The sequence below is a fragment of the Nicotiana sylvestris genome, chromosome 4 (assembly GCF_000393655.2).
Source record: "Nicotiana sylvestris chromosome 4, ASM39365v2, whole genome shotgun sequence".
Taxonomy (NCBI): Eukaryota; Viridiplantae; Streptophyta; class Magnoliopsida; order Solanales; family Solanaceae; genus Nicotiana; species Nicotiana sylvestris.
The window spans coordinates 52,135,299-52,144,404 of record NC_091060.1 but is presented as its reverse complement, the minus strand read 5'-3'; the positions used below and the strand labels follow the sequence as shown (position 1 = coordinate 52,144,404).

Here is a 9,106-nt window from a genome sequence, read left to right as displayed (position 1 = left end):
TGCCGGGGGTAGATGAACCTTGGTATGACCGGTCTTCAATGCATTGAAAAACAGGAACAACGGGTGGAGAGCTATGAGTTTCTGGAGGGTACAGAAGCATGGTTTGTACACTTGAGCTCCCTGACTCCAAACACGATTGAATGGACATTCTGGTGGTTCTCGGTCAGCGAAGTCATTTATATGTCGGTCGAGGTGCGTTTTCTTCTATTGATGGGTCACCGGAGCATTCAGCCTTATGTCCCGCACAGAGTTCTACGTCAGTTAGGCAGGTCCCAGACTATACCATATAATGAGGATTTGAGTCGGCAGGTCATCGAACTGGAACCAAAAGCTGCTTTCCCAGAAGAAAGGGTGCGTCGGATTTGGCATTAATATAGGTTCTTAGAGCCAAAGACTCAGGTACGAGACCTATCCAGAGGAGAGTTGGAGCATAGTTACACAACTTGGTACGGTAAGAGGTCTCAAGTCCATCTAGAGCCCGAACGGCCCGCAAAAAGGCCCCATGTCTAACAATTTACTGATGGAGCGCAGGAGCAATGAGATTGGTTGGAAAAAGAGGCAAGATACAGAACCACCATAAGCAAATTGGAGGGACAGATTCAGGATCTTAAATTAGACAAAAGTGTACAGGCCGCTGCCGACGAAGGGGAGAAGAAGAAATTGGCTTAATAAAACAAGGCCCTTCGAACACAAATCCAAAAAATGAAAATAGCTGTTGAGAATCAGGAAAGGAGCCGAAAGGATGAAAGATCATAAGTGGTCTCAAGAGGAAAATAGCTGAGTGTGAGGATGATCTGGAAAAATCCGAGGGTAATTTGGCAAGGGCCTGGGCATAGTTAACGAAAAATGCAGAGGGACGAGCAGAGTTTGTCCGGCAACCAAAAAAGAAATATGAGGGAGAAGCCACCAAGTTGAAGAAACAACTAACTACCCTCAAAAATGAGATGGCCAAACAAGCTAAGAACTTTAAAGCAGAAAGGGAACATTGCTATGCATTAATGGCCCAGTTAGAGGAATATATGTAATAGTTGCAAGGTCAAAACCTTCATGATACCCAGGTGCTAGAAGCTAGGTCTCAGCAAATAAGGCGTTTTCTCCAAGAAAAGGGTATTATCAGGGAGAGGGTTAGAGCCATTGCTGATTACATCGTCATGAAGTACCATGAATGTGAAGACATGACTAGAACCACCTTCTTTGCTACGGTAATGACCTTTGCTCGCCAAATAATGAGTGACCTGGAGCGCCTTCAAGTGGATCTTACGCATAGGCCTGTGGCGAGACCGACTGATATCCCGCGGGCAACTGGAGCAGTTGAGGCATTGATGTATTCATGATTTTCATTCGAGTCTATATTTTCATTTTTCTTTATTGGAGTCTATTAGTCTGCTTTTGAGTTTGTATTTTCATCTTTCTGTTGGAGTCTGTTAGTCCCCCTTTTTCCGAGTCTGTTAGTTTTTATGATAGGATGAGTCATTGTAATCAAGCCGTTTTTATTTTATGAAAAAAATTTGAAAACCCCAAAATATTTTTTTATATTTATTTTTACACTTATCCCCCAGAACTACACAAAGATCTGATTCATACGGTGTCATGATACGTAGGAAATCCCCATAGGATTCGATCATAACCTTGAAATGAAAAACAAAAGAAAAAAAGAAAAGAAAAAGAGAGAGAAAGAAAAACAAGAAAAGTTGTGGGAAAGAAAAATTGTGAAAAATAAGAGAGCAATAGTGAGAGAATAAGAGAATAAAAGCAGACTCAAGAAAAGAAAAGCAGGAATGAAAAAAGGAGAGAAAAAGAAATCAGAAATTAGTGAAAGCCAGGATTACGCAAGCAGCCGTTCAAATGCACAATAGAAATGGTTAACTGCTTAGGTGCATTGCATCCCCAACGTGCGGTTGCCTATCTGTTAAGCCCTTAATCACTAACAAGTTTGCTTGTTGTCATCAAGTTCAGGTAAGTGGTTAGTTTGTTTGGCATTCTGGCAACTCACCCGTACAACACCAGGTAAAAGACAAGTTGATCATGGCTAAACCAAGAACTGGATGCAAGTGTTATTGATCCGTCAAGAGAGGGGGAGGAGTCTGATGTTAACCTGAAAGAGGAGTTGTATAAGTTGAAACACCAGATGGCAGAGATGTACCAGGCATGGGTAAAAGGGCATCCACCACCATCCTACCCCGCTAACCCTTCTTTCGTCCCGCCGCTGACTCAATCTCAAGAACCTCCCACTACTAATTTATCTCCAGGCTTCCCCATTTACCACCACTACCAGGGCACCACTTCCCAAACACCACAAGCTTTACCAACCAAACCAGTTCCATACCCTCCTCCACCAGCCACCCCTGTTTTTGTGGCACCCCCACCCGCTACACTCCACCGATCCTCCAGTGAGCCTTTATTCCAGACCCAAGATAACCAATACTATCCCCCGGAGACTACTTTCAAGGCCCCGAAACCTTACTTCTACATTCCTCGTTTCGACCTTCCTATCGAGACTGAGAAACCACCTAAGAAACCAGAGCAGGAGGAGATGTTCAGGAAGGTTAGAAGTTTGGAAGAGTCATTCAGAAGCATGTAGGGATTGGGAGGCCAGGTGAGCGTATCCTACAAGGATTTATGTCTATTTCTTGATGTTCAGTTGCCTGTGGGATTTAAGATGCCGAAGTTTGATTTGTATGACGGGCACAGAGACCCGATGGCTCACTTAAGGGGATTATGTAGTAAAATGAGATGAGCTACTGGGAAAGATGAGCTATTAATGGCATGCTTTAGCCAGAGTCTGAGTGGCTCGGCGTTGGAGTGGTACACTTGTCAAGATCATGGCAGATGGTACACATGGGATGACTTGGCCCAATCATTCGCTCATCATTTCCAATACAACATCGAGATTGTTCCAGATCGATTGTCTCTAACTAAGATTAAGAAGAAGCCTAGTGAAAGTTTCAGAGAATATGGTTTTCGCTGGAGAGAATAGGCAACAAGAGTTAACCCCCCGATGGAGGAAAGCGAAATGGTGGAGTACTTCCTGCAGGCTCTGGAGCCTACTTACTTTGGCCATCTGATATCGGTCATAGGCAAGTCTTTCAACGAGGTAGTGAAGATGGGTGGCATAGTGGAAGAAGATCTTAAATCAAGCAAAATCATGAGTTATTCGGCTATCAAGGCAACTACCCAAGCCATTCAGAACAGTACTGGTAGAGTGATTGGGAAGAAAAAGAAAGAATATGTGGCAACAATTGATTTAGGATCATGGTTTGGACCCAGGGACCCATCATACCAATATACCCAGCCTCGACCCCACCACCGAACCTATACCCAAACCCCATATAATCCACCCCAACATTACTTCCCATCACCAGACCCTTATATTTCTGTCCACCACGCCCAGATATATACTTGAGCTCCTGCCTACGCGCAATGGCGTGCCCCAGCCCCTCAAAACACTTACCCAGCTCCACAAAATGATTACCCACCCCCACGAGCCTATCGAAACCCTACTGACCCAAGTTTCCAATCCAATCCAGTATTCAAAAATGAGAGGTTGCAATGGAAGAAAACCTTCACCCCATTGGGTGAGTCTTATACCAGTTTATTCCATAGATTGAGGCAGTTGGATATGTTGAGGCCAATTGAATCAAAATTGCCAAACCCTTCTCCAAAGAATCTTGATTACTCCGTGAGCTGTAAATATTGAAGTCCAGACTCCAGAGGCACCCAACATCAACCAGAACCCATTGCCAACCCATCAGGAAACAAACATGATTGAGATAGTACATAAAGGGGGGAACCCAAGAAGCCTTCACAGACCATCATGATGATTCGGTCCAGTGAGGTCAAGCCAGTCAAAAAACCAACAACTGAAGGATCAGTGAACAAGTTGAGCATGGCGAACGGTGAACCATCTGTGGTAGTCAAGAAAGGATCCCTAAGTGATGTTGTAGCGAAGCAAGAAAAGTTAAAAATGGTTGTGCCAGGAGTGGCCAACAAGCCTATCATAATTGTGGAGGGTGCCCTTACAGATCCTGTCATTATCAAGCCTGTAATCCAGTTGTTGGTAATCAGCACCAAGGCCATCCCATGGAACTATGAACGGGTGATAGTAATCTATAAGGGAAAGGAAGTGAAAGAAGAAGTCAATGAGGCCTAGGGATTAACTCATTCGGGGCAATGCTTTACCCCAGAAGAGTTAAGGAAAGCTAAAACATCCAGAGATAACCCAATGCTAGTGAAGAAAGCAGTGACTGAAGAAGAGGCGGAGGAGTTTCTAAGGAGAATGAAGGTACAAGATTATTCCATCGTGGAGCAGTTGAGAAAGATGCCCGCTCAGATTTCATTGTTGTCATTGTTAATCCACTCAGACGAGCATCGTCGGGCCTTGATGAAAATTTTGAATGAGGCTCATGTTCCCGACAAAATTTCAGTAACCCATCTAGAAAAGATCGCCAACAAAATATTTGAGGTGAACAGGGTCACCTTCTCTGATGATGAGTTACATGTGCAATGTATTGAACATAATAGAGCTCTATATCTTATGGTGAAGTGTGAAGATTCTATGATTTCTAGGGTATTAGTTGACAATGGTTCCAGTGCAAACATCTGACCTCTCTCTACTCTGAACAAGCTGAAAGTGGATTATGAGAGGATTCACAATAGGACCGTGGAGGGAAAGATTCAGTTGGTGATAGTGCTTAGGTTGACAATAGGACCGGTGGAATTAACCATGGAGTTCCAGGTGCTGGACGTAGGCGTCTCTTATAATTTTCTATTAAGTCGACCTTGGATTCATGCCGCCAAAGCAGTCCTGTCCACTCTACATCAGATGGTCAAGTTCAAATGGGATAGACAAGAGATCGTCGTACATGGTAAAGATAACTTGTGTGCTCACAGTAATGCCTCTGTCCCGTTCATTGAGGTTGAAGATGACAAAGGGCCTTGGGTCTATCAAGTTTTTGAAAAAGTGCCGGTGGAGAAGGTTCTAGAAGGAAAATGTGTTCCAACCCCAAAGATAACCTCCGCATCAGTCATGGTGGCCTTTGAAATGCTGAAAAATGGATTTGTGCCCAATAAAGGTCTGGGTGCATCTCTGCAGGGTATCATACAACCAATGTCCCTCCCTAAGAATTTGGGTACATTTGGTCTGGGATTAAAACCTACACCGACAGACGTGAGAAGAGCTAAAAGGTTGAAACAAAAGGTGTGGGCACTTCCAAAGCTTGTTCCGCATCTCTTTATGTCTTTTGTCAAGCCCGGCGCTAGGAAATGCCCAGTGACGACAATTCAAAGTTCTGTGGTTAACATTGATGAGGAGTTAATTGAAAGGTTCCAGAGATTGTTTGATGATGTGAACATGGTGAAAGTCGGAGAAGGTTCTAGCAAAGCGGACGTGCAGTTCGTCGGGCCGAATGTAAAGCTTAAAAATTTGAAGGCTACTCCTCTCCCTACTCAGAAGGAGTCTTGGTAGTTTGTTTTGTTTTCCTTTCTATTCGGGTCATTCAAGGGTTGTGACCCAGACTTTTAATTTCTGCTTGTTGATGTACAAACCTTGTTATCCTTTATTTAAATGAAATGCAATTTTCCTTTTTCATCATTCCTGATAGTTTTATTTTTTGTTTTTCTTTTCTTCTATGTACAGTACTTTTTATGCTGGTTTCAATGACATGACATGCATGAGGAATCTTCGGCCCAGTCTTAAAAGTCAATCTAATTCGGAAATAGTAATCCAAGAAATGCAGTGTTATGATGAATCAGAATATGATGAGGATGAGGCCTTTGAAGAGATTAGTAAGGAACTAAGTCATTTTGAAGAAAAACCCAAGCCTAATCTGAATGAAACGGAAGCAATCAATCTAGGGGATCCAGATAATGTCAGAGAAACTAAGATAAGTGTCCATCTTGAACCACAAATCAGGGAAGAAATAATTAAAGCATTGTTTGAGTATAAGGATATTTTTGCATGGTCGTATGATGACATGCCAGGCTTGAGTATCGATTTGGTGGTCCACAAATTGCCAATTGATCCAGCATTCCCTCCCGTTAAGCAAAAGTTGAGAAAATTCAAAACTGACATGAGTGTGAAGATTAAAGAAGAGGTCACAAATCAGCTTGATGCAAAGGTTATTCGGGTCACGCGGTATCCCACGTGGCTAGCCAACGTTGTGCCTGTGCCAAAGAAGGATGGTAAGACTAGAGTGTGTGTTGATTACTGTGATCTCAACAAGGCAAGTCCAAAGGACAACTTCCCATTGCCAAATATCCACATTTTGATTGATAATTATGCCAAGCACAAGATTGGGTCTTTTGTAAACTGTTATGCGGGGTATCATCAGATTTTAATGGATGAGGAAGATGTAGAAAAGAAGGCATTCATCACGCCGTGGGAAACATATTGCTACCGGGTCATGCCTTTTGGTTTGAAAAATGCTGGGGCAACTTATATGAGGGAAATGACAACCATATTCCATGACATTATACACAAGGAGATTGAGGTTTACATGGATGATGTGATCATAAAGTCCAAGAAGCAGTTTGACCACGTTAGAGATTTGAGAAAGTTTTTTTAGAGGCTCCGCATGTACAATATTAAGCTCAATCCTGCAAAGTGCGCATTTGGTGTTCCATCGGGGAAACTGTTGGAGTTCATAGTCAGTCAGCGGGGCATTGAATTGGATCCGTCAAAGATCAAAGCTATCCAAGAGTTACCACCGCCAAAGAACAAGACCGAGGTGATGAGTCTACTAGGGAGGTTGAACTACATCAGCAGGTTTATTGCTCAGCTCACGACAACTTGTGAGCCCATCTTTAAGTTGCTAAAGAAGGATGTTGTGGTCAAGTGGACTGATAAGTCTTAGGAAGCATTCTATAAGATAAAGGGGTATTTATAAAACCCACCTGTGTTGGTCCCACCAGAACCAGGGAGACTTTTGATTCTTTACACGATAGTCCTGGATAACTCATTTGGTTATGTGCTGGGTCAGCATGACATCACTGGAAGGAAAGAGAAATCCATCTACTATCTCAGCAAGAAGTTCACATCTTATGAGGTTAAGTATACTCCCCTTGGAAGGACATGTTGCGCCCTGACTTGGGTAGCACAGAAGTTGAAGCATTAATTGTCATCCTACACTACTTACCTCATCTCTCGTCTGGATCCTTTGAAGTATATCTTTCAGAATCCCATGCCCACAGGAAGGCTCACAAAGTGGAAGATCTTGCTCATGGAGTTTGACATCGTATATGTGACTCGGACGGAGATGAAAGCCCAAGCTTTGGTGTTTCACTTGGTCGAGAACCTGGTGGACGAAGAATATGAACCTTTGAAGACTAATTTTCCTGATGAAGAGGTAATGCACATTGACGAGGTCGAGAAAGAGGAAAAGCCCGGTTGGAAACTCTTTTTTGATGGGGCTGCTAACATGAAAGGCGTTGGGATAAGAGCTGTACTCATTTCTGAAACAGGGCATCACTACCCTGTTACGGCTCAGCTTCGTTTCTATTATACCAACAACATGGCTGAGTATGAGGCATGCATTTTGGGTTTAAGACTAGCTGTAGATATGGGAATCTAGGAAGTCTTGGTCTTGGGAGACTCGGACCTTCTGGTGCACCAGATTCAATGAGAATAGGAGACATGGGATTTAAAACTTATACCATATCGACAATGTCTGCATGATCTTTGTCAACGGTTTCGATATATAGAATTCAGGCACATTCTAAGGATCCATAATGAGGTTACCGAGGCTACTCTGGTGTCGATGTTACATCATCCAGATAAGGCTTATGTTGACCCTTTGCATATTCAGGTCCGCGATCATCATGCTTACTATAACATGGTAGAAGAAGAACTTAACGGTGAACTTTGGTTCCATGATATCAGGGAGTACATCAAAATGGGGGTATATCCAGCATATACCACAGGGGACCAAAAGAGAATAATTCGTCGATTGGCAAGTGGATTTTTCTTCAGTAGAGGAGTTTTGTGCAAAAGGACTCCAGATCTTGGATTGTTAAGATGCATAGATGCTAGATAGGCCACGGCTATCATGACCGAAGTGCATTCCGGAGCCTGCGGACCGCACATGAGTGGGTATGTTCTGGCAAAGAAAATTCTCCAAGCAGGTTATTATTGGCTCACCATGGAGCGAGATTGTATCAGTTTTATGCGCAAGTGTCATCAATGTCAAGTGTACGGAGATTTGATTCATTCTCCGCCATCTGAATTACACACAATATTCGCACCATGGCCTTTTGTTGCTTGGGGTATGGATGTCATCAGACCAATTGAGCCAGCAGCATCCAATGGACACAGGTTCATTCTGGTGGTCATTGACTGTTTCGCTAAGTGGGTTGAAGCTAAAACTTTCAAATTTGTGACCAAGAAGGCACTGGTCGATTTTATTCATTCAAATATCATTTGTCGGTTTAGAATCCCAAAGGTGATCATCATAAATAATGGTGCTAATCTTAACAGTCATCTGGTAAAGGAAGTGTGTCAACAGTTTAAAATCACACATCATAATTCCACCCCATACCGCCCCAAGGTGAATGGAGCAGTTGAGACATCCAACAAAAACATAAATAAGATACTTCGGAAAATGATACAAGGTTCCAGGCAATGGCATGAGAAGTTGCCCTTCGCGTTGTTGGGTTATCGCACAACTATTCGCACTTCAGTTCGGGCAACTCATTATTTGTTGGTATATGGAACTAAGGCAGTGATACCTGCGGAAGTTGAAATTTCATCCCTTCGGATTGTTGCTGAAGCCAAGATTGATGATGATGAGTGGGTCAAAACCCGTTTAGAGTAGTTGAGTCTGATTGACGAGAAAAGATTGGCAGCAGTGTGTCATGGCCAGTTGTATCAAAAGAGAATGGCGAGAGCATACAACAAGAAGGTGCGTCCGTGGAAATTTGAAGTGGGTCAACAAGTACTGAAACGCATCCTTCCACATCATGCTGAAGCAAAAGGCAAGTTCGTCGTAAACTGGTAAGGGTCGTTCATCGTAACGAGAGTGTTATCCAATAGTGCTTTGTATTTAACAGATATAGAAGGCAAATGTGTAGACATGGCTATCAATTTTGATGCAGTCAAAAGACATTATGTATG

The 9,106-nt window shown here is 43.0% G+C and overlaps 1 protein-coding gene across 1 annotated transcript; it reads left to right on the top strand.

The window, feature by feature from the left end:
* Positions 1-2,128: 2,128 nt before the first annotated feature.
* Positions 2,129-2,737, top strand: LOC138889539 (leucine-rich repeat extensin-like protein 1). The gene is made up of 2 exons (XM_070172861.1): positions 2,129-2,545; positions 2,642-2,737. Exons 1-2 carry the CDS (start codon positions 2,129-2,131, stop codon positions 2,735-2,737), a joined length of 513 nt encoding a protein of 170 aa, XP_070028962.1.
* Positions 2,738-9,106: the final 6,369 nt, after the last annotated feature.

Excerpts from the sequence above, each read along its gene's own strand:
- LOC138889539 (XM_070172861.1), top strand. The coding sequence starts at position 2,129 with ATGGCAGAGATGTACCAGGCATGGGTAAAAGGGCATCCACCACCATCC. Across the intron at positions 2,546-2,641 it reads AGGAGGAGATGTTCAGGAAG|TTGCCTGTGGGATTTAAGAT; the intron begins GTTAGAAGTTTG and ends CTTGATGTTCAG.